The following is a 25,776-nucleotide window of genomic DNA, read 5'->3' on the forward strand; positions in this document are numbered from 1 at the left end:
ACAAGGAGAGGGAACTAACTCACTTAAAACTGTTGGAATGTTGAGCTCAATCGAACGATAAAAGCTCACGTACTCTGAATTTAGGCACTCCGCACCATTTATCATTCATGCACACAGATGCCTTTACGTTGTGCAAAGCATTATCCATCACTTGTACCTATCCATAAACCACCGCACACTCACTCGCCCGCGCCACACACACACACACCACACACAAATATATACACATGCACAAAACCTTCAAGTAAACGGATATCTTTTTCGATTCGAAGCTATCGATGCGAGTTCAAATTGATGTATATGGGAATTATATATATATATATCGTTCGTGGACTGAACTGAAGAAAGATTTGTTGTTTGCAAAAACTACTTGATTTCTCTCCTTGAATTATGGACATGTTTGAACTTTTCAAGAAAGTTTTCGTTCTAACGAAGAGACCAAAAACACAAAGAATAAGCCGAAGAAAAAACAAAAAAATTGTCATTTCAATGTACCAATATTTGTTTACTTAGGAGAGAGCCTCAATCAAATAACACAAAACATTTTAAACCAAAAATGTCAGCGAATTTCTTCCTCAATATTTCCACAGCATACATTTATTCAAAATGGAAAATGAATAAGAATCTTTCATCTTGTCTACTGTACAGACAGACATGCTGGCAAAACAAACCACAAATTCATTGCCATATATCATTACAATTCGGAGTTCACCGACCAAATACCCACCTACTTCCCAATTTTAACACGATGCTCATGCATCTCGTACATCTTCACAAAACGGTCTTGTGCACTATTATTATTACCTTAAAGATGTAGGTGCATTTCGTATACTGTTCGGTGTTTGAATGAACGGAATAGAGAAGAAAAAAAAGATTGGCAAAGCAAAGAAGAATTGAGAAGACGCTTTTCGATGCATCTATTTACCTAGTAAATTCGAGTGCAGCTAGATGCGATAATAACACCACTACCGCAACTTAGTCATCGTCGAGAAAATGCAATTCATCTCAAAACTTGTTTGAATATTTCAAGCCCTTAATTCCCAATCTATTTGCCAACGACGAGAGATTCTTTTTCTTCAACTTCCCTATCGATTCCATTGCATCATCATCGTTCATACGTTACGTAGACATTTTATAATGTACATTTTCATATCAACCTATTTAGGAGTGGCAATGGTAGAGTGGCGGCTGCGATGCATTCCATATTTCAAGCGGGCGAAACGAAAACGACCATATGGCAACCGACAAAGTTTCATCATACGTTTTCAACCGAATTGTGTATGCGCTTCAACACTTTTTGGGCTGGAAAATTCAATAAGGAAATCTTTAAGATGTTCTTGCAATTTATGCGTCTTTAGAAATGTCCTTTATCTCAAATTTTGAACAGGCTTCTCTTCACATTTTTTTTTTGTCTTCTCTCTGATGGCAGATTTTTTCTTCTTCTCTTCTTAATTTCTGCATAAGAAAGTTCAAAAGCATCATGATTTGTATATTGTTGTCAAATTCCATACATAAACCTTTGAATGACGCCAATGTTGCCTTTTGAGCTTTTTCTTCGGCTGCTACCGCTGCTGCTATTGCTGTGACAAAGTACTTAGTTTAAAAAAGCAACAAACTTTATATCACAAAATGTTTTACCTCAATCAATTCAAAATGAGAGTGCATCAAATTGACTTTTGAAATTATAATCATTGTTATGCCCTCATATTGTTCTAAAAACACTTATCTTCAAGCTCCTATTTTTCTCTCTCTCCTCCTATTCGAGTTTCGACAACAAATACAGTGTATACGGGATGAAAGAACCACGAAAATAACACCAACAATAACAAAAAAAATGATACAGAATACGAAAGAAACTCTTAGTTGTCTTTGGCTGTTTTGCCATTCGGCATATTTTGACAGTTTTGCGGTATAATATATATATTATAGCACATAGTTTTGAGTGTAATATTCAGCTATTTTGCTCTATTTATGTGGGGCATTATGGTTTTGCATTGTCGTGTTATATGTTCACAGCAAACAGCATTAAGAGAAAGAAAGCAACAAAGTACATACCCATTCGAGTGCAAAGTAGAGAATAAAAAATAGACAAAGTTAAGTTTCGGCATTGAAACCGTATGGCCGTGTGCACTAGTTTGCAAGGATAAAATAAAACTATGTGGCCGAACACGTATAAATGAATGTATGTGTGTATATATGTGTGTGTGGCAACAGAATCAAAAAGCGGTGTTCGAATTTAAGCTTGTTAGAAATGTGTATGGAACAAACATTCTGTTGTTGGGCGAAAAACATGTAACTTGCAATAATAATTTAAACTTTGTTTTTCCGTTGCGACACAAAGAAATGATTTAGATCAAATGAAAATTCCGGCAAGATACGACGGTTAAACGGGGCCATATTGTATTGTTGAGATTTCATGACAGAGAGAGAGAGAGAGAGAGAGAGTCGAAAAAAATTCGATATCATCGAAACAAATATATATATATCTAAAAGTTGTGTGCCAAACTGAACTCCAACAAAACATTCACTGCTATTTTCTCGACACAACCGAAAACTGGATCAACAATTCCAACGAGAGAAAAGTTTATATATTTCAGTTCTCCGATTCTGCATCCGCTTTTCTAATAATAATTTCTCGTGATATTTCTTGCGTTCATACATTTTTATTTATTTAAACTTTTTTTCTTTATATCACGCACTCTTTCGATTTGTACCGACTTCTTTTTTTTTGAAATGCTCATTTCGAGCGCTTTGTTTTCGTGCGTTACAAATCTAAGGAAAAATTAGTTCAAGTGTGATCTTACATCTATGGCCCCTGGGCTGAATTGCACCATTTAAAGTACATTGATAGCAGAAGCTCTTGAAACCACATCTCCACTTTGCCCCTGTCTCTTTCTATCTATTCCCTTCGTTGTCTTTCATTCTCTGTCTTAGCCGGGGAAACAAACGTATTCTTTATCATTAATTGCAATGCACAACTTTGGTTTGGTCTACATTCTAGTTTTTTCTCTCCAATTATTTTTCGCTGAATGCACACGCGACAACATTTTATTCATTGTCGACATATTATTGCATTCTTTTACAGACAGCAAACAGAGGAAATGAACGCAATTCCGTTATCGCAAAACGACAAATCAAGTCATTTTTAAAAGTATTTCACCAACATTTCTCGATTCGAGATTCATGCGAACCATTTCGTATTTTAGAAACGAATGTTGGTGGTTAATATTTCGAATAATGTTGTTGTTGTTTTTTATTCGAAAATTGCAACACATATATTCACATATAGACATGCACGCATACATGCATGATGATTGAGTACAGTGCTGCAGGGCGTATGTTTATGCCCTTCTTCTGTTTCCCAGACACGAGGAGATAAAAAGAGTGAGAAATGGAGAGAAGTTACGAAGAAAATCGTTGTCTTGGTTACGACCGATTATTTGTGAATAATACTTAGAAATGTACCAGTAACAATCGTTGTAAAATGTAAAGTAGTTTTTGGTATCTAGTTGCATTCCATGGTGAATCATGGAATTTTATTTGAAGTTAAGTGAATATAATTCATGTACAAATTTTTTTTCTCGTCTTCTGTTTCGAAAAAGAGTACGAAATAAAAGATGAATAACATGTTGAAATAATGCAAAAAAAAACATGCTTTTCCTGAACATACTCACGATTTTGATTTTAACTCGCAATTAACTGTTTCGCAGAATGAAGGAAATAATTCTGGAACACAGTGTTTCATGTAAAATAAGTCATTGACATTGTCATGCCGTGACTTCAACATTATCGAGCATCATTTCTTTGATACTGCAAAAAGCAGACACAAATTATGAATAGAGACACCCCTTTTTTAGTCAAACGAGGAAGTTGTGCAATTTTTTGTACTCTCTTTTATTGATATTTCTGCATCAGTGCTTTCATATGGTGGCACTTTGTAAATATGTGCTCGTAGTCTCGCATTTTCTCACCTTCAGACACTTCGTCATATTTTTACGGTGCGCGTAAATCTGTGGAATGTTTTGGATGGGGAGAAAAAAATATGCAAATATTCATACTTGCCATCTGGATTTTTATGCAGAAAATTTTTTCATATATTTTTTCCGTTGTTTCTCTTTACAGAGTACGAAATTGGGCGTTAAAGTTTGGCGTTGATCTTTGGGAATTTGGTCGACAATTCACAAAAATGAATGAAATCCGAAATGTAAGTATTTTGACTCTTTTCAATTTAAAATAATATCGCTTCAAAATGAAAAAAAAATTTAGGTACAAAAATCAGTAAACCCATACTCAATGCGTAGAAAAAAAAGGTAGACACACTTCTTGGAATCGTTATAGATTATTAATTTTATTTGATTTCATGCGATTTTTACTGCTGAACGCAACAAAAAAATATGAAATGATAACTTCGACATTTCGCGAAATTTGAATGAAAAATGGAAACAGCGGCTCACGTATACATAGTTCATCTACCATAAGTCTCGCCATAATTTTTCATTTTACCCTCTGTCTCTATAAAACTGAATCTTGAATCATGGCACTGTTACATTTACCTAAGTCTACTATTTCACACATAGACTTAACCGTTGGCAAAAGATTGCAAATTTATGTCGCTCTTTCTTTATCGCAATCCCCTTCCTCTCTTTCATTCGTAACTTTTGTCTGCTTAAGATATTTTTTTGAAGCAGATTCCTTATCTTCGTCGCAGAAGATTCGCAGACTTGAAACCGATAAAGATTCAATTATAGACAACAATTTCACGCATAAATCAATATTAAAATGAAATGAATGTGACGAACGGCCCTTTTTTCCAAAAGAATTTTTACTGTGTTCAAGAAAAAAAGAGAACACACAAAAAAATTGAATGTCTAACCGAAACTCGATTTAACTGAAAGTAGAAAATCCAGCAATAGTAATGGGTAAGATTTTCAAACCAAATTTGTTCGTTTTGAACATTCGTATATATACAGAACGAGTTTAAAATTTAAACAAAGTTATAAACGAACGAAATATTTTCAACGATACGTATGGTACAATAAACGAATGAATTTTCCGTCATAAACTTTGCTACATTGCTGTGAACAGGGAAAACGGAATGCATCCACCAATCAAATATGCGCCCGTACACAGTTTCATATACATATAACTAAAAGTTTGCATAACTGATTATATTATATGCAGTTCGTGTAATTTTTTTCCTCTCTTTCTCTATTTGTATTATTTTTTTCATCTTTTACTTCTCTGTTTCGTCTCTGAACAGAAATACAAGGACTTGGATGGTGAAGTTATACGCAAGAATGGCATAATACTGCTACGAGAACTGACGGCTGAAGTGAAAAATTTTATGGATTTTAAAATGAATTCAGTTTTAGTGAGTGTGCAGAGATTTCAAAAGTTGTTTTTTTTTCTTCTATTTTTTTTGTATGTGTTGAATGTAACATATACATCATTTTCAGTCTTTCTCTTCCTCAACCATTATTTTCTTATTTGCATATGATAAGCGAAGTCACATCCAACACATACAAATAGCAAACACAGAATTTCAACATGAAAAACGTTTTTCAAGTAACATTCATTTGTTGTACTTGTGTGTACGTCGAGAACCGAATTTATGTAATGCTAATTAAATTTTCTTCCATGAAATGCGACTATACACCACCCACAACTTTAAATCAAAGAAGCAAAATGTGTGCTTTTTTCCAGTCCGTTGTTGTTGGAGCAATCATCGCATCATAATTCTTGTTTTTTGCTTGTTTGTGTGTGTTTGCAATGTGGTTGAAAAAGATTTAGCTTCTTTTTTAAAAGATTTATTACTGTTTAACATCTTCCGGCCGTGTTGTTGTTTGAATTGCATTTCCTTTTTTCATACTAAATACTTACATTTGTCTCTGCATACAGAGAGTGATGGAGACCGCTGAACAAGCGGCATTATCCGAATCGGAGCGTGATTCAGCACATCATCATCATCAGGTTCAATCGCAAGTCTCGCATCGTCTGTATGAAACGAGGCACATCAACGATTACATGTCGGACGACACAAAAGATTTGCCCCCCAAGCCAATTCGACGATTTGAAAAATTAATTGTTAACTTAACGCACAGTTCCGTTCTTGCACCGGCTGGCATCAGCTTAAGTGGTAAAAAAAAATTTATATACTCATTTCATAGACACCTACAATCACTCAGTATCTTTTCATTCAAATGAATTATTCATTTCTTGGTTCACATAAAAAATTAAATCAAATATAGACTCGAATGTGCAATCGTCGGTTGCGTGGTCAGCGCATTTGGATCCAATATTTGCAAACAATTTGGAACGTGATGCAGCACTTTCTTGGCAATATTTCGGTTCAACTGCGGGTTTTATGCGTCGCTTTCCAGGTACACCATGGCCACATACGGGCTCAACGGAAAAGAAACCAATCAATGACTTTCGCACACAAGACTGGTTCATACAAGCTGCATCTTCACCAAAAGATATTGTACGTTCAATATTTTCACATCTCTTTCTTCGTGTGTGTTGAATTCAATGAATAATTGTTTGAATTTTGTCTATATTTTCCAGATGATATTGTTGGATGCGTCTGGTTCAATGTCGGGAAAATCATTTGATTTGGCTATTACAATGGTGTCAGCGATACTTGATACGCTTAGTGATAACGATTATGTTAACCTAATCGCATTCTCGGACAAAACCAGATCTGTGGTTCCATGCTTCAAAGATAAAATGGTAATTTCTGATACATCCAAATATTCTCATCGATTGACAACTGTCATTCATCATGAATAATCTTATATTGTGACATGCATTTATTGATTCATAGGTTCGTGCTTATGCTGACAACATTAAAGAGATGAAAGACGCGGTGAAAGCGATAAAATGTGAAAATGTAGCCAATTTCACAGCGGGGATGCAATATGGATTTGAAATTCTCAATCGGGTATGGATATGGTTAAAAAATGTCTAATAGTAGAAAGGCTTATGAATGTTTTCAACTTGATTTAATTTAATGCGTTACGGTTTTTATTTGCTTAAAATAATATAGAGACCAATTCCTTTCAATGAGTTCTTAAATTTGGAAAAGATGTAAATCAATGTATATCATTTGTGTAGTTATCTTTTAATGCATTAATGAAACGACTCTCTTCAAATCAATAATTTTGCAATGAAATACAACTTCATTTTATATTTGAATTAACAATGATTTAACGTGGCTATTATTCCACCGCAGTAAAGAAATTTGTGTATTTTATCGAATTATTGTTGTCTGGGTTTGGCACACACCATTTGCGATTGTTCAATAAAAGAGTCCGCTGAGTTCTGTTGAGAGACTGATTTATTGTTAATTCTTACATCTATTTTACATCTTGACAGTTGTGAGTGGTTCACACTCTTATCATTCTCCTATCGGAACTTATCTAGCGGCGCTTAATCCATGCCCTGAACGACCCTTTCTTTTGCGGATTCCTATTTGTGATTTCTAATAATTGATCACATAACGTAAACTAAGAGCACTGAAAATAACCCATTTTATGTTCAATAAAAGAGACCGCTCCCGAATGGACAAAATGGTTTATTGGGATCCTTGCGAACACGAACGAACACGAAAAACAATTTCCACTCTGCGAACGAACGCGTTCGAACGTAGTGTGGGTCTTTACGAACACAAACCAATTTTTTTTTAAACGAACAAACATTTCTTTCTACGAACGCGTTCGCTGACACCTCTACGATACTGTGTAGTTCATTTTGCATTCAATTTCAATTTCCAATTTTGATTATACTATTTGCATCTTTTTTTGGTTTATATGTTCAAAATATTTGTGATAAACTACGACCGTATGATGTTGAAGTTAGCGCATATTATAGTATTTATATTATAAAATATTCGTTGTATTTCATAAGAGAAACAAAATGATTGGAAAAAGAAAAACCCATACACATGCATTACACGCATTGACAGTGTCATTTATGAAGAAATCAAACTTGTTACTTTTAAATCTAGAGAAAATGTGAAAAATGCAATACGCTTTTTAAATTTTCCATCGGGTAGGAATGACGACACTTTTGCATTTTTCACATTTTCAACAATTGAAATATATTTACTTTTTTCTGTTTCGTTCACAGTATAACCAATCCAGTTTGGGCAGTCAATGCAACCAAGCGATAATGTTGATTACAGACGGCACAACCGAAACACATTCAGAGGTTTTTAAAATTGCATTTTAAAGACAAAGAATTTTTTGATCACATTTTGATATTTAATATTTACAGATAATTAAACGTTACAATTGGCCGCATCGACCCGTTCGAATTTTCACGTATTTAATTGGTGGTGCATCAGGTAGTCGTGACAGTATGCAAACTATTGCATGTACAAACAAAGGTATTTCAGATTTGATTGCCATCATTTTTTTTGCAATGCTGAAAAATGACATCACAAAAAATCGTCTCTCAATTTTGCATAGGTTTTTATGCTCAAATCAATTCACCCGAGGATGCAAGAGCACGAGTTGTTGATTATGCATTGGTAATGGCACGACCAATGGTATTGTATCAAGCCGATCATCCAATTCATTGGAGTCCGGTGTTCGTTGGTGGACCAAGTGGGAATATTGGTTATGTAAATGAAAGACAACGACGTTTGGTGACAACAGTTTCGACGCCAGTATTTGACCGACGAAATCATTCACTTCGTCAAGCCAATTTGCTTGGTGTGGTTGGTGCTGACGTTTCCATTGAGGAAATTGTCAAAATGATTCCACAATATAAAGTAAGCATTGCGGTATTTTCGACACATTCCGATTCCGGAAAGTGTTATTATTTGTAAAATGGAATTCATTCACTTTTCAACTGTCAATTTTAAAAATGTTTTCTCACCACATTTCATGTAGCTTGGCGCAAATGGATACTCGTTCATAGTGGACAACAATGGAAAAGTCCTTTATCATCCCGACTTGCGACTTTTGGTAATTTGAATGACATTTCATATCATTCATTGTACATTGTATGCCTGTTATGCCGCCTCCACTCAACTATCGTCAATGACTCACTTAGCGAAATTTATTTCGATTTCGTAGAAAGAAAATTGTCATACTGAAATAGCATCTCAATCGTTTTCTTTTTCTTTTTTCAGGACGACAAATCGCAATATGTCAATACACTTCAACCGAAATATAGTGTGACTGATCTAACCGAAGTGGAGCTACCAGAGAGTGATGCGAACGGCATGGCAAACGGTGACACGGAAAGGGAGAATGAGAATTCCAACATGTTGCTTGATGTACGTACTTTCTTAAGCGAAACGACGAAGAAAGAGAGATAGGGAGCGAATAATGTTGAGATTTGTGTGCATTACTAGATATCGAGAATTTTGTTTTGTCGCTTGAACGGTTGTGTTTCTTCTTGTTGTTGCTGTTGTTTGTTCACTCGTTACTTCTTTGTATCTCCTCATGTTTTTGTCAACTTTCTTGGAGAGAGTGTGTACGTTGCAACGTTTTCCTTATATATTCCCTTCTGCAGTTTTTCGCTTTGCAACAAAATTTATTACAAGTACGTGATAGAAGCGTGTGTTGAGGAATTTCCATGGAATTGCTCTCTCACACTACCAATTTCCCCCAAGTGCATTTAATTTTTTTTTCTTTCTCTCCATCTCCTTCTATTTATTTGCGATTGTATTTTATTATGCACTAAAAACTATCGATTTTGTTGCCGCTCTAACGACACATTCTTTGAATAATTTTTTTTGCTTCACTACTATTTTTGGTATATATATTTAAACCAGACGATAACGCAATATGGCATTTGCTTTTATCTGGGTTAAAGTTGTTTCTTGTTAAGTGGAGAATTTATTAGTTTCTGTTGTGATATTCGTAGAATTTTAAATCTTTTTCAAATGCCCCCGTTCATTGAAGTGATAGTGAGAGTTTCCGCCAAATTTGAAAGCGGACGCAGTAAGAAAACAATACGCCACGCGAAGTGGAATCAAAGTAGAAGAAAAATTAAGGAAAAAACTGCTCAAGGGAAAATGTGACAAAATTCATTTTTTTGGAAGAAAGAGAGAGAGAATGGGAGAGTGAAACACTTTATTTGAATCCATGATTTATTCTATCAAGCGACAAACGAAATTCAGGCCAAAAATTGCAAAAATGTTTTTATCAACAACAATCAATTCCGAATTCTTACGATGGTTTTTTTTTATATTCTCTTTCTGTATTTGTTGCTTTTGAAAACTATCAGATGCGACATGAGATGGTGTTACAAAAAGAGGGTGAAATGGAATTTTCGCTTTTGACACATTCGGACGATATGAAACGAGTCTCAACACGTACACAAAGGTTTGTTGACATTCAAACCATTGAAAAATCAATTACATGATATGTCATATGCTACATAAAATTGGAAATGCATTTGACATATTTTGATGACCATATCATTCCTATATGTATTTTGACCGTTCTATCCTCTTTTTCATTTCATCAATTCATAGATATTTTTATGGTCCGATTGATGGAACTCCCTTTACACTTGCTATCGCATTGCCCGACAAATATGGAATGTATGAATTGAGTTCGCAGGAAGAGATTCGCCACTCGCATCAAAATGGTAAGCAAATACAGACACATTTCTATTCGTATTGAAAACAGATTTATTAAACATATTCCATTTATCCCATCTACAGTAACTGAATATTTGAAAGGTACAGATTGGCGAGTACATCCCGACTGGTTAGTATTTATTGTTGATTTAGTTCTTTTTCAACATCGATTTGAAGAGAGTGAGAAACGATGCTAATGTGTATGTGTTTTTATTTATTTCTAGGGTTTACTGCGAATACAATAGCTTGTATGATTTCGCAAAGGAACGTGAAAATTCCGGCGAAACGTCATCATCGAATGATGAACGAACAAGCTTTGAAACGGCTGAAGACCAAGTTTTACATTTCTTGGCACGGGCTGGCCGTCCGCGATGGAAATGGATGTCAGTGAGGCCAAGATCTCCTGTTCCCCATTTCGGCCATAATGGTGCATCGCCAAATGGCGGCCATCATGCCCATCACAATGGAAACAACGGACAAGGCTCACGCAAAGCCGAACCATATTACTGCGATCGATATTTAGTACAGAGTTTGGTGCGTGATGCCAAGGTTACCGATGAATTGGACCAACCGTCGCATCCACCGCGACGTGAAGATAAACAGTGAGTGAATTATATCTATTTATTTTTATTGACACATTCATATTATACACGTTTGTTTAATATACGTTCAGCTTTCAATGTGAATCGTTATGTTTTCAATTTATTTTTATTTAATCAATTGATTCGATCACATTTACAATAAATTCACCAACATTTTATTTAATCACTTTAATCATTTTTAATATCCAAACTAATGAGCACACAAATTATTATTACCATTCAAACTTAATTTAAATGCAAAATAGTCCAATCGCCACATTAATGGCTTTGCTGCACAGGTAAAATAAAGCACTTCTGACTAATCAATTTGCATTAGTCGGTAAATTGAATACAATATGCGTTACAAATCGCATTTTGTTTGATTTAATATTCTGGAAAAAAAACAAGCAATTCAAAAAATTACACGTGGAATTGAAACGGAACTTTGGACGAAATAAAATCAATTATTTTTGGGGTTTTGAAGTTCATTTGTGCAAACGAGTAGATATTTAACTTGGTGGGAGAGGGATAATTTTCAAGGCTTAAAAGCTCTTCCCAAGGGAAGTAATGAATATTTAAGTTTTAGTTCAAAAACTTTGGATTGCTTGTTTTTTTTGTTAATATTCGATCTCTTGAAGTTAATTGAAATCTGATTTCTCGAAGATAATGATGAGTCTCCAAAGAACAAAAAAAAGATGAGGGATTTCAAAGCGCTTTCTCTTCAATTTTAACTAATGCTTGTATCTATTTTACAGACAAGGATACCAAATGTTTGGAATAAAGCTGTCATTTGTTGCTACCCGTTCGGGACTCTTACGTTGGAAAGACCACATTGAACATGATCCAAGTTCACCTGATCCGTAAGTGTTAAGCGAAATTCGTTTTAAAAGTTAAAAATGTTTGAATCGTTTAATTCCACGTTGGCAATATTTTCCATTATTTTAGACATTTCGGAGAAGTTTATGCGAAAGCAATGGATAGTACGTGGTATAAACGAGCTGTTGATCAACATTCCATTGAGCCGGATAGCTTTGTGTTTAGTGTGCCATTTGATTCTGGCTACACGGGAAAATCGAATGCAACCTTGGTGACAGCGGCACATGCAATTTTCATAGATCATCGTGGACACAATAAAGCTCCGGCAGCTGTTGTTGGTCTCCAATATCAGCACGATTCGTTGGCACGTCATTTCAAAAATATTACATCCGCTTGTACTGGCATGGGTAATTGTCGCAAGACATGTGCTTCCGATGAATTAGATTGCTATGTACTCGACAACAATGGATTTGTCATAATATCCGAAAGTACGGAGCACACTGGCAAATTTTTCGGTCACATTGATGGCACTATCATGGATTCCTTGGTACAAGATCGCATCTACCGACGTGTTTCCCTGATGAATTATCAGGGTTTATGTTCGGATCGTGAAAATCCATATACGGCGGCTGGTGATTTGACTACAAGACCAAATCATCATTTCTCGTGGCTTTTCAAATATATTGTATCATTTGCAACCACATGGATTTCACTTTTACCAAATCCAGTACAATCATGGCCTCATTATAGCGAACAATACATGGATCACAGTTTGGTCGATGAGTCCGAAGATGAAACCTATCCCGATGAATATGACGATGAGGCTGCCGAACCGAATGATGTCGTTGAACAAACCACCGAACACAGTGAGCCTGAGGAAAAATCACAAAGTGTACCAAAAGCAACTGTTTCCACTTCAACACCCGCCAAAGTTGTACCAGATGCATCATACACACGACCATGCGACTTGAAAACCGATTTGTTTGTACTACAACCGGATCGACTGAATTCGAGCACACCACTTAAGGGAAAACTGACAAATTGCCATTCATCCGGTTGCGAGCGTCCATTTAGTGTTCAAAAAATTCCGCACAGCAATTTAATATTGTTGGTCGTTGATACACTCTGTCCGTGCGGTTCAAAACAATTAGACATTGGACCACAAGAAGTGACAACTGGAGCGTTTGGACCAGGCGGCATAGGTTTGTTGAAATTTAGAAAAAAGAGAGAGAAAAAATGAACAAATAAAAATCAATGTCTTTGTTTTTCAGCTGCATGTAACCACCGTCGCATGACGAAGGAGCGTTTGCCACGCAAACGGCCCACAAAGTGCATAAATTATCATCCCGAAGAAATTGAGATTCAACAATGTGGCGGTGCGTCTACTCTACTTAGTGGCTGGGCGATTTTCTTGCACATTCTCATTGTGTCACAAGTCTGGATACTATCAGCGTGATAAGTGTCATTGATAAGTTACATCTAAATTAAGACGAAATGAAGGCTATAGGAAGAAAAGAATCATCGTATTGGCACATTTTTAAGGCCATGAAATACACGTAAGCTATTTATTCGTTAGAAAATAATAGAGTCGAAGAGGGAAAAACGTCGAATAAAATCGAACCAAAAAATAAAATTAGTATTGGAATCAAAAGCTTCGACGAGTGTGAACCGTGTAAATAACGTCATGAATTGAAGAGAAAAAGAAATTAAAGTGAATCATTTATTTACTAACTGTAAGCACTTTTCTTTCGGAATATCGAATTAGAAGTTCGAATTTAGAATAATTCACAGAAGAAAAAACTAAATGAAATAAATTGCAAATTGCCGTATTTTAATTAACGGTTGCACAAAAGCATAAGAGAAATCATTAAATAGAAGTAACTTTGAAACAAAAATTGGATCAATTTTTCTCGCAGATTACTTTTTTTCCACCGAAATTTCGGGATGTTTTTTTTTTCTTCAAAGCCAAAATATTTAAAGATTCCGACAGTTAAAAAAGGTCAAAATTTATCAAGATATTTTGTTTGTTTCGCAACGAATTCTAAGAAAACGTTAGTATATTGACATGGAAAAAACTCAAAATTATAGCAAATGATTGGAAACCTAATACAATAAATTAAAATTATTGAAACAACAAAAAAAATCCTTAAAATTAGTCAATATAGACCATAGGTGAATGATAATAATAATTTTTAGGGAAATTATGTTAAGTAAAATGAAAAGCAAAACTAAAACTATAATGCGGTACCTTTGACATTAGACAAAATAAACAAAACGCAAACTCTATTCGCGGAAAACCGTGAAAATTGAATCAAAATATTCAAAAAGCATTAAAATTTGTTGAAAAGTGTAAAAAAAAATTGGCGTAAGTTATTTGATTTGGAAATCAGATTATCTTCGCGCATCAAAAATGCACAAAAATGCGAAGACTCATTCTAATTGACCTACGTTTAAAACACATATGAAGAAAAAAAAATGGCTGAAATCTAGATAAACTTGACAATAATTTTCGTTTTTATCGATTTTTAGGGCAAATTAAAATTTCAATATCCAAAATGACGAAATTACTATAATTCTAAAGCATATTATATGAAACAAAAACAAAATGAAAACTAAAATGGATTATATTGTGATCGAAGCTTGTATACTTTGATTTATTTATGAATATTATATGAAAAGTTCGAACACCAAAACATATTTACAATGTTTATTTTCGTGGCGGACGATATTCTTTCTATTTTCTTCAATATTATTTTCGGTTTGTTCGTTTGTTTGTTCGTTCGTTCATTCATTCATCGTTGCGATGCATTCGAGCATTTGTTTGTAAACAAAACAAAGTAAAAACGAATGATAATAGAAATAAATTTACAAAACTATTTTACTTCCTTTTTCTCTCTTTCCAACACAACGCAAAAGGAAGAAAATTGTGAATAATTCACACGCACAAAAATCGTACTATACACAATAAACGATTGTTATTTTGGAGCAAAAAAAAGATTTGAAAGTGCACGGACAGCATAGCGTCCGTGTTTAATTCCTGTTATTATTAATTGTTATATACATTTGAACTGTTCAATCGTTCGCTATGAAAAATCGAAAAGACAATGGACATCCATGTGTCCAGACATTGGCATTTAATTCTTTGTATGGCTTTTATTTGTGTCCATTTAATAAAATCTAGATTAATAAGAATCATTTTTGTCCAAACTCATAATTCTTCGAACACAAATCAAAGCAAATTTCGAGGAAAATTTTCCCGCATTTCACATATCGGCGCATCGTTATATACCACATATCCATATTTATATATATTTTATTGGTTTACATTTGATTGGCAGCTTGTAAAACCGAATTCGAGAATTCGCATATATATGTATATATCATGTGTATATAGCAACAGCAACAAATGTTCGTTTTGAACTTTTTTCCGTTCATTTTTTTCTCAATCGATGCTAAAAATCAATACAATACTCTCATATACAACAACAAAAATTAACCATTTTATGATCAAATAGTAAAATCACGATCATTGTTAACACTATTAAGCTTTTGCATTGTTTACATGATCGTAATAATCCGGAGGGCATGTTTCACAATAGTGAACACCTGACACCCGTTTAAACAAATGATGTTAAATTAACGAACATAAATTCTATCGAATTAAACAATTTTCAAAAGCACTTGTAAGAAACCTCTCACCTTACCCTATATTCAAATAAATATAAATATATATATTAATTGTATTCCATTTTTGAAGATTTACTGCGCCATTGAAACGAAGTGTAAAAAGTAAATAGACACGATTGAAAAACTTAATTGAAATAATGCCAACGTATCGATTTTTGTTTGTGTGTGTATTCAATTCCAAAACATGCATTGTCAATGCATTCATTTCACAGTTACACATTGTGCGGTCCTGCCTTACGTCAATGGACTAAACCCGTGAATGTATTGGAACAATAAAGTGCAAGTTGATGATAGTAGTAAATGATATGCTGTATGTCAACGTCAACAAACTACATACGTATTATTATTATTTTTTTGTTGAAAGGATATCGCATTGAACAGGACAACACGAATATCCGAGACACACGATGAACTAGAAAAGTGAATTAAATTAATAACAGAAACAATAATTAGAAAGAATTTATTAGGTGTGCGATACACAATGTATGTGGTGTGAGTTAAAAGCGTTAAGTGAAAATGACAAAAATGAAGAAAATGAAAGTAGAAAAAAAACAAACTGATGAAACGTTTTTGTGTGACACTGAAACAATTGTTAAGTCTTCCAAACTAAACTAGATAAGTAATTGACTCATTTCACTATATATATTATATTAAAAGTGGTTAAGATAAAGAAAAAAAAAGAAAATAAGAACCGAACAAAAGATTAAACAAATTGTACAATACTATCAATTAAACCGTATTAAATATATATTTAATGTTAAGAGAGTCTATTATTAACCTAACAGCTATTTATTTCGAATCGTAAGTTATTGATGAAATGAAACAAAGAAAAACAACAGACGCTGAAGAAAAATTTAACGAAAATAAGTCGGTAGACGTTCATGATGATGGCAAAGAAATAAGTTAAACATTTTATGCGCAACAAGTAAGCAGAAGAAAAAAAATTGTTGTTGAATAAGACCGGATACATTTCAAACAATAAATCGATATAAACAATGAACATTTAATGACCAACAATTTATGGAATTAAAACGAAAACAACAAAATATTTGCACAATTTTTTTGTAAAGCACTAACGGACACATTTTTTTCTCTCTCACTCACTCTATCTCTCTCTCTCACGCGCTCCAAAAAGAAAGCATATCCATTCGATGAGAAGAGATACAAAAATAAAAAATTCATGCAGTCGTCATCCAAATTCAAAACGAAAATATTTCATATTAGTGTGCACGCATCATCTCAGAGAAACCAAACAAAAAGCAAAACCGATGAGATTAGAATTTATACCATCATCAATAGATAGCCACTATAAATATAAAACACACACTGAACGTTTTTATACGTGAATTTTTTGCAGTAGTCTACAAAACAAATCGCACAAATGATGTAGATTTTTTGAGGAATGAAAATACGAGAAAAATTTAAAAAAAAAACCAAATACAAATTAAAATAACCCATTCACATCTGAATATTGATGCTCAACACTCTGGATTTTTGTGATGTAGACACAATGGTTTTTCTTCCGGCTTAGTTTTTGTACGAATGTGTCCGTCTTTTTTCGTCGGACAAAATGTCACTGTTGCAATTCACAACAATTGTACAATATCAAAAGTGAAATTATTAGAAAAAATGAGCAAATAGCGCATATCCAAGAAGATGAAAATGACCGTAAAAAAACACATATTGTAAGAAGTATCTAAACTAAATAGTGTTCCGATTTCTAGGAGCACAACATGCACGCACGCGACACCTAAATACAAATGCCATTTGAAATACTTACACATTCACTCACATTTCTGTAGCATCATTCAAATTTAACAAACCATAAACAAACATACAAAAAAAAAAACGTGAAAAGTTTACAAACACATATTATTCGAATCATTCGCATATTTCTGACGTTTGAATAAATCATTCACACAAACACACACATTTTATGCAACTTTATCTTTATAAAAGGAACAAATTTATTTCCCTTTCAATGGCATGCGCGAAAACACGCAGCTCAATTCATGTAATAAATTTAATCAAAAAAAAAAATTTGCTCTCTCTAAATGAAAGATGAAGAAAAAAATCCAACCAAAAATATACCAAAAAAAAAATCTAGTTATGAAAATAAAACCTTAAAGAAAACTCCAGCCGAATTTTTTGCTTCTTGTTCATTACACAATTTTTTGATGTGCAGTTTGTTAAATAGAAACAATTTAAAATGCAATTTTTCCCCCATTTAAAACGTTATACTTACAGCAAACGACAAAATTACACATATTTCATGCTCTCTACATGGCAACCAATAAATAAATCACTTTTTCGGTTTGTCTACTGTGTTGATTAAAACATATTCAAAGTGAATCAATTATTATTAAACAAAAATTAAAAAAACACACACAAACAGCGAGAAAATCGAAACAACTACGAACATTGGAAATAAGTAAAGTATAAAAAAAATTCAAAATAAAGAGAGAAAAAACTGAAAAAAAATTCATAAAATTCAATTCGTTTTTTATTTTTAAATAAAGATTTTAACACCTTTTCAGGCAATAATTGATTTTTTTTTTGCAATATTACAATCTCATGAGTCATGACTATCTCTGAGGTGGGCCCAGTGAGTCAATGAGATATTACTCACTTTTATGTTATACATTTTTTTCTGAAAAATTCAAAAAAATACTCTGGGTATTTGTGACGCCTTTGCTGCCTCTTAAAATTGTATACAGTTGAGTAAAAGTGTTCTTTTTTTTCAGGTTTTCAGTACTCATTAAAGTTTTTCCACTTTTGATTCCAATCGACGATCGTCTGGTGACCGGTAAGACAAGAAAAAGCATATGAATCGACAATACTTGTCTGTGAACTTATTCGATTCACGTGATGAAATTTAAAATCAATGAACAAACATATGTGCACATATGTGAAAATTCATGAAAATCCCATTGAACACAAACCGATCAGCGGCACGTTTTTCATATTCAGATTCATCTGCATGTTATGCGAAAGAAAAACGACGCCTTCACTGCTTCGAGCGTATATTTTTAGCTTCGGTGAAATGAGAATTGTGAAATCGTCGTCAAGTGATCGCATTTGCTTGGGACGTGAAAATGCCATGTTTCAGTTGAACAGTGAACCACGGCCGATATAGGCAAAGTGAATACGCTCAACCAAACGAAAAATAAAAAAAGACGACAACGGACAACGTTGAGTTCAGCGGAAAATTCATATCGAGAGAGAGGAAAAAAACACACATTCATTGTTTAATTAAGATAAAAAGAAAATCAACGAATAACAAAAAAGTGCAACGTTCGCAATCATATAGATAACTCGTTTATATGTATTTCATACATAGTATATCGTAAATTGTCTGAGATTAAGGCGGAATTTCTTTGTTTAAGACGGAATTAAATTTCGAATTAAATCGCAATTTGTTTTTATTTCTTCCGACGACACTGAGCCCAAAGGCGAAATCGAAACAATAAAATGGGTAGTGCACCTAGTTCACCGTCGACGCCAGTTCGTGATAGAAGCGATGATCCTTGGTGGCCAATTGAAAATCAAAATTTAGAATTAAATCCAAGCGAAATGGATAGTGCCAATAATAATTCATCAAATACAAATAGTATTGAGGGCCAAAGAGCTGAAACCGAGAGCTCTGAACCTTCGATAAGTACAGTGAATGAAATAGAAATTGTAGAAAATGAAAATGTTTCATCGAATGAAACGAACGAAAGTGATGTGTCGGTCATCGAATCTAATTCAAAAGAAAGGCAGCAAAGCCTTGAAGAATTTAAAGAAGAATTGCGAATTAAACGTGAAATGCGAACAAACGCAATTAGTGAATTGCGAAATGAAATTAGCAGTCTACGTCAGCAGCTGGCCGAAGAAAAAGAGATCACAAAACAATTGAAACACGATCATAATAAAGAAAATCTTTGCCAAATTTGTGGCAGCATATACAATTCACTTGAATGCGATGTAAAATCAAATCTACAAACTCAAATGAATATCGAACGAAATGGCGAATCAAATGATACAAATATTAGACTTCGTACACAGCTGGCTGGGCTTCAATTTTCCCTTCAAAATGCAAACGCTGAAATATTGACGCTTTCAACTGAATTGGCGGCCACAAAAAATCAAGCAAAATCATTGAAAGAGGTTATTGCAGCTAGCAAAGAAATTATTGAAATTCGTGAAACTGAATTGTCGCAGGTAATAAAATATTCGAACGAAAATAACGCACGGTTCACATGGAGATATGGCAGGAATTTCCATTTGCATAATATTGTTCTGTCTATTTTTAGTTGAAATCAAAATTAAAAGAAATCGAAAATTCACTGGCCGAACGTGAGTTGCATGTCATGTCCGAGAACTTGCGGCAGGAATATGATCGACAGCTCGCAAATATACGAAATTTACGCGCCTTGTATGAAGAACGAGCTCGCATAAGTGCAGCCGAAAAGGAAAATCTAAATCGTCAATTGGAAACCAGTCGTGCTGAGCTTAGTTCGGAAATTGAAAAGTAAGTTTTATTGATTTTTATTTAACCAGATGTGGCATTCCATCTAAAATGGAGGGGGAAAATTTACAAAAAAGTGGAACATATTTAATTTCGTAATAAGGGCCTTTTGATACGAATTTCGTTATTTTGATATGCTCTTGGTGATCTTTCGCCTTCGTAAATTTTTCTGCGTTTTGTTGATGACGTGCGTTCGATTTGATGCCAAACACAAACTAAAAATAAACCAATTCATCACATTTCATCGCGTGCTCGTACATCGTTCATGTGATTTGACCAGTTTAGAGAAGTTTTTTATATAGCTATGCGATGCCAACACATTTTATGTATAATATTATGCTGCTTAAGTATGATAGAGTGACGTTTTTCTGTTGCAAGTAAACAACATTTGCGACTCCGATTTTACTGATACATGGCCCACTGTGAAATGCATTTGAAATCATTCTCTTTACATTACTATTAGTCACCATTCACAATTTCGGTTGAGTGACTCCTTGCGCAAATATCTTTCAAGCGAATTTATATCAATTCTGTTTGATGTGTGTATCATTTTATTTAAACAGGAACAAAAATCTTGAAGATCACATCGCATCGCTTGATACTGACTTAAAAACAACGACAGTCGATTTGTATGCAACGAAAGAGAAGCTCACTTATTACAAATCTGAAAATAGAGGATTACGCGATGAGATGACCGTTGTGAATCAGGTATGTTATAGATTCAAGTGCAGTGGTACATATTTTTATGAATATCGTTAATATTTTTAGCTATTCGGTCAGCTGTTGTCGGGGTTCAATGGCAGCAATAACATCGATATTGATAAATTGACTTTGATGTTGGAGGAAAATCGCGATTTATTAAACGATATAACCAGCAAAGAAGATTCCAAAGAGGGAGCGGCTCAAATTCCAAAATTAATATTTGACTTGGTATCACAATCCGACAAAACTGAAGAAAATCCAAATGATGGTGACGGTGCCACGGCCATCGATACAAATGCTTCAAAAGTGTCGTCAGCCCAAGAAATTATTCATAATTTGCCAAAAGTATGGAGAGTTTTGACGGAACTTTTAAACCATCAACAATCGAAGCCGGTTGAATTGAAGGTGAGGCCTCATTCTGCATGTTCTTAAATTGAAGCGGTATTTTTCAAATATTCGTTCATTTTCAGGAGAATAACAAGGGTGAACATTGTTACAAATCAGTCGAAACACCAAGTGGACCACAAATGGTATTGAGCGTAAGCAAAACATACATTCGCTTAAAGGATTTGATAATGGAAAAGAAATTCTTGCAAAAAGAAACGAAAAAAATAAAAAATTTAAATGCCCACCTCGAGTGCCGTTTGGATGAACAGGAGCAACGTTTGTCAGCAGTAACAATTGAATTGAATAAAACATGGAACTTAGTGGGTCGTATGCAACGTCAACACCGTCAATTACATACGCATGAGCAAGTATTGCGCTATCAGTTGCAACAAAAGCGTCGTATGCTAAGCGAATTGAAGGAAGAATTGGAGTATTGCCGAAAGAAATGGGCACTGGCCAAAGAAAAGAACAACGAATCACAAAGTCAATGGGAAACGCTGCGACTTGAATTCAGCAAGCGTAAAGAAAATGATTTGAATATGTCCGGTGAATCAGGATACAGCGATAGTCCAGCATCTGAAGATGATGACGAAGAAGATAGCAGCGTTTCAATTGAAAAACCGCGTTGCAGTCGATTGAAGAAAAAAATGAATGTCGAAAATTTTTTAAATTGTCCGGAAAAAGATCGAAAGACAATTCGTATCCATAGTGTATCGCCTATACGAAATGCGAAAGTGAACATTTCACGTCGAAACAGCGACTCACACTTAACACAATATGCCACCGAAGAATTTCAGTCCACAACGGATATAGTGCAACCAATTGTTACGATTGTTTGCGCTGAATGTGGTGAGAATTGTGTGAAGCACACCGTTCACTTTGATGCGGAAGAACAAAAAACAATAAATCAAGTTAAAGTATCCGAACCGGTGATTCATAGTTTCAGTGCCAAGCATGAGCTGAGCAATGCTCAAAAATTGGTCGAATCGAAAGCATCGACAAGTAAAACTGTAATGAGCTATGAACTCAGAAAAAGTGCCACGAAAGTGACGCCAAGTAAGAATGAAGAATCATTAGAAGATATGTTTTTGAGACTGTCCGGTGCGAAAGAAACAGAAACTGGAAATCAATGTAATGAGACTAATGACGTTCAAAACAATCAAAAAAACAAAGTTTGTTCGAACAGTCAACCTGTTATTGATTTGCCATCAACATCGTCAATAAATCAAGAAGAACAAGAACGTAAACGTTTGGCCAGAATCGAAAGACTGGAAGGACAGTGCAAACAATTGCTAACACAAGTGACTCGAGCTTCAAACCGTGGCGATGATCTGAAAAAACGCATTAACGATGCTCATAGTCGTTATACACCAACACGCGAAACTACACCATCAACTGAAAAACCAATCGATTCGGATGAAACTGAACCATCGACTTCTGAAATGGAAAAGACACAGACCGAAACCCACTTAAAATCCGATGAACAATGCTTAAGTGCCAACGAAAAAGAATATCTTTTGCGACGAGACGAACGTTTGAAGAGACTTGAGGCCGAGTCGCAAGCATACATGAATAAAGTGAAATCAATCAATAAACGTGCAACAGATGTTGATACAAAATTGGAATTTTTACACGGACGTTATGGCAATGAAACTCAAATTGGAGAAAATACTAATGTCGCGGAAGTATCGTGTGAATTATTATCAAATCAAAATGAAACGACTGAATCAACACAACCATCATCATCATCCTCATTTTCGTCAACATCGCCATCATCATCTTCCGAAAGAGAAAAGATAGCGTCCAATGATGAGCAATGTTTAAGTGCCGCTGAACAAGAGTGGTGCTCACGTAGAGATGAACGTTTGAAGCGAATTGAAGCCGAAACTCAAGCGTATATGAATCAAATGAAATCGGTTAATCGACGAGCAACAGATGTTGATACAAAATTAGAACATTTGCACAGTCGCCATGGCAGTAATACAAATGCTGCAGAAAATGCTAACATTTCGAATGAAACACATGAACATGAGCCGAACCGAGCAGACAATCAAAATGAGAGCAATCAACCAGCCGAAGTCTTACCAACGAATGGTGACGCAAATCAAAATCAAGAGTCATCCAATTAAACGTCGTTCGATTTTAATTTTTTATATCTTTCTTTCAACAATCAATTATAACGGGTTTTCGAATTGAGTTTATAGCCGATAAAAATCGAATTTGAGTTCTCTTTTTTTATATTTCAAATAAAATGAATGTTGTGTGAAAATTGTATATGCTGTTTTTTGATTGAAACTCTCTCTCTCTCTCTCGTACTCTTTCTCCCATACAACCATTCGTTTGCGCATCTATGAGGCTCATATGAGCAAAGTGTCACAGCTGCATTACACTATAGAACATTTCGCTGTTTTCGGTTATTGACCTTATATATCGTTTAACATCTTTCTCATTTGTTTTTGCCATTTCTTCCGTTAACTTTACCTTCAGCATTACATGTTAGCATACATGCTATGTAAAGATGCAGTGTTGTATGTACGCCCGCGAGCATGAGATTTGCGCGGTGTTGTACACAAGTTTCTAAAACTAAACTAAGTTCATGCATGTTTACAATGATTATTAGATTGAACGAGCTTCGAAATATGAAGAGAGTATGAAAAAAATCGTATAGCAAATGTGTGCATTCGTAATTTATTGCAGATCTATCAGAGTTAAAAAAAAAACAATAATCTTTTTTTGGTTTCGTACTTTTTTTTTGCTTCTTCTTCTTTTCACTCTACAGCCGCCTCACGAGATGGCAAAGAACATTTATGTTATTTGATCTCGCCTTTCTCTTCTCGACTGTTTTAAAGTGAGAATACCAGTTCGGTTGCGTGTTTGTACATATATACATTAAAACCAGCTTATGCAATGTAAAACCGTTCTTTTTGCGACCTTTTCTTTGTGTATTTTGCTTTGAACATTTCTTCGTTCTTCATTTGATCGCTCATTCCGAGCAGCGATTCTGTTGGAGAGTGTGTGAGATCAACTTTCAGTCATTGCTAACTTTCCGTTCGAATCAGTTGTTCATTTCGTATTGTGTCTCTATTTGGAGAATTTACTGCATACTCACGGAAATCAACATCGAATTGAAAAATGTGTAAATTCAATCAGAATTTGTTTATTGTTTGGTGTTCAATTTGGTTCTTTCTGTTTAAAATATACAATGCATCACCGGTCGATTTTATGTTATTGGACAACCTAATTGAAGAACCACCAAATGTACCCGAACACGATTTAACTTATGATCAACGGCAAAATGGAACTGAAAATATTCGTTTTCGCGTAAATGGTGTAATTTTGGCATTCCCTTCGTCACAATCGAATCAGGCCAGCAGTGCTGTCGGTAATTTAGCGGCTAACTATTTACTTCAATTGGCAGCGGGCACCGACGACGATGATGACAGTGATTATTTTCCATTTGTGAAAAATGCAAATAATGAAAACGGTGTGACGGCACCATCAGACGAGAAAGAAGCGACCGAACCAGCTAAAGACGATAAAAATAAAAAGAAAGTTCAATTGAAACCTGAACAAATCAAAGATAACAGTGTGAAACGCGTTGTTGTCGTCAAAGAGGGTGTCAAAGATGAAGGTGTGGAATTGTCACCAGAACATGTTAATCCAGTTGCTGTTGATGAGCAACCCAAATTGGATGTTATTCCCATCAAGAAAGTTCAATCGCGCCGAAAGAACAAGTAAGTGTATAAAAAAGTTCAATCACACAGACGAAACTATATTGAAAAAAACCGTTTTCGTTTACTTCACAGACATAAGCTCCGACTGGCTGGACTCTTGGACTTCCTTGAAAGGTACAAAGGACAGTTCTGATTTCACTTGATTTCAATCACATAATTCAAAACATTTTATTCAATTCATTTATTACTCATAGCATATTTATTGCAATAGTTTTTCTTGTATGTAAAAACAAGAAATCAAAAAAAAAACTAGCTAATTTTATCAATAAAACATTTTATCTGGATCGAATTAATCGAATTCTACTGTTGTTTAAATTTTATTATTTTTTTAAATCTCTAATATTGGTCGCTGTGTCAATAATTTTATGAAATCGTTTTGTCGAAGTCGATGGGCCCGGTCGATCATTTTCATTGCTCGTATTTTGGCCTACATTCAACAACACTTTCAAATTGGAAATGTGCGATGATCTTTGCGGTGAATATGGTAGATTTTGATGCTTTGAATGACTGTAATTATTATTCACAGCATGATGTGGCTCATCGAACACACTTGGTGCATGTAAGCTTGTATGAATGGCAATTGGATCGATATCGGGCAACAGTGATGTCGTTGGTGTTTTACGGTACACATTTCGCATTGTTTTTTCGTTGTGCTTTTTCTCAAACGATATCTCTTCTGCTAATTGACGAACCATTCGATCGTCATTTTCACTTAATTTTCTGTTATAATCACGCGCCACTTTTATGTCGTGCTTCCACAAT

The 25,776-nt window shown here is 34.5% G+C and overlaps 3 protein-coding genes across 3 annotated transcripts; all 3 read left to right on the forward strand.

The window, feature by feature from the left end:
* Positions 1-3,459: 3,459 nt before the first annotated feature.
* LOC116340576 (voltage-dependent calcium channel subunit alpha-2/delta-4) lies at positions 3,460-17,541 on the forward strand. The gene is made up of 20 exons (XM_031767130.1): positions 3,460-3,467; positions 4,123-4,204; positions 5,261-5,371; positions 5,899-6,136; positions 6,249-6,481; positions 6,565-6,729; positions 6,824-6,940; positions 8,128-8,208; positions 8,275-8,386; positions 8,469-8,773; positions 8,895-8,969; positions 9,137-9,283; positions 10,240-10,337; positions 10,490-10,605; positions 10,682-10,727; positions 10,822-11,199; positions 11,445-11,477; positions 11,934-12,038; positions 12,124-13,196; positions 13,266-17,541. The coding sequence occupies exons 1-20, from the start codon at positions 3,460-3,462 to the stop codon at positions 13,448-13,450; spliced, it is 3,708 nt and encodes a 1,235-aa protein (XP_031622990.1). The 3' UTR covers positions 13,451-17,541.
* A 1,250-nt stretch (positions 17,542-18,791) lies between these two features.
* LOC116340909 (putative leucine-rich repeat-containing protein DDB_G0290503) lies at positions 18,792-23,554 on the forward strand. Its single transcript, XM_031767659.1, has 5 exons — positions 18,792-19,884; positions 19,977-20,194; positions 20,755-20,899; positions 20,960-21,298; positions 21,364-23,554. Exons 1-5 carry the CDS (start codon positions 19,153-19,155, stop codon positions 23,407-23,409), a joined length of 3,480 nt encoding a protein of 1,159 aa, XP_031623519.1. The 5' UTR covers positions 18,792-19,152; the 3' UTR covers positions 23,410-23,554.
* A 701-nt stretch (positions 23,555-24,255) lies between these two features.
* On the forward strand, positions 24,256-25,312 carry LOC116340910. The gene is made up of 2 exons (XM_031767660.1): positions 24,256-25,014; positions 25,087-25,312. Exons 1-2 carry the CDS (start codon positions 24,413-24,415, stop codon positions 25,145-25,147), a joined length of 663 nt encoding a protein of 220 aa, XP_031623520.1. The 5' UTR covers positions 24,256-24,412; the 3' UTR covers positions 25,148-25,312.
* Positions 25,313-25,776: the final 464 nt, after the last annotated feature.

Source organism: Contarinia nasturtii, unplaced genomic scaffold (genome assembly GCF_009176525.2).
Source record: "Contarinia nasturtii isolate CC-2019 unplaced genomic scaffold, AAFC_CNas_1.1 Cnas_scaffold_695, whole genome shotgun sequence".
NCBI lineage: Eukaryota > Metazoa > Arthropoda > Insecta > Diptera > Cecidomyiidae > Contarinia > Contarinia nasturtii.

What these genes read in the sequence shown, in the direction of transcription:
- LOC116340576 (XM_031767130.1), top strand. An exon ending in AAATGATTCCACAATATAAA is followed by an intron (nt 8,774 to 8,894) that starts GTAAGCATTGCG and finishes CATTTCATGTAG; the next exon opens with CTTGGCGCAAATGGATACTC. An exon ending in GTTTGGACCAGGCGGCATAG is followed by an intron (nt 13,197 to 13,265) that starts GTTTGTTGAAAT and finishes TTTGTTTTTCAG; the next exon opens with CTGCATGTAACCACCGTCGC.
- LOC116340909 (XM_031767659.1), top strand. Translation starts at nt 19,153, where the DNA reads ATGGGTAGTGCACCTAGTTCACCGTCGACGCCAGTTCGTGATAGAAGC. An exon ending in GTGAAACTGAATTGTCGCAG is followed by an intron (nt 19,885 to 19,976) that starts GTAATAAAATAT and finishes GTCTATTTTTAG; the next exon opens with TTGAAATCAAAATTAAAAGA. An exon ending in AGATGACCGTTGTGAATCAG is followed by an intron (nt 20,900 to 20,959) that starts GTATGTTATAGA and finishes TAATATTTTTAG; the next exon opens with CTATTCGGTCAGCTGTTGTC.
- LOC116340910 (XM_031767660.1), top strand. Translation starts at nt 24,413, where the DNA reads ATGTGTAAATTCAATCAGAATTTGTTTATTGTTTGGTGTTCAATTTGG. An exon ending in CAATCGCGCCGAAAGAACAA is followed by an intron (nt 25,015 to 25,086) that starts GTAAGTGTATAA and finishes TTTACTTCACAG; the next exon opens with ACATAAGCTCCGACTGGCTG.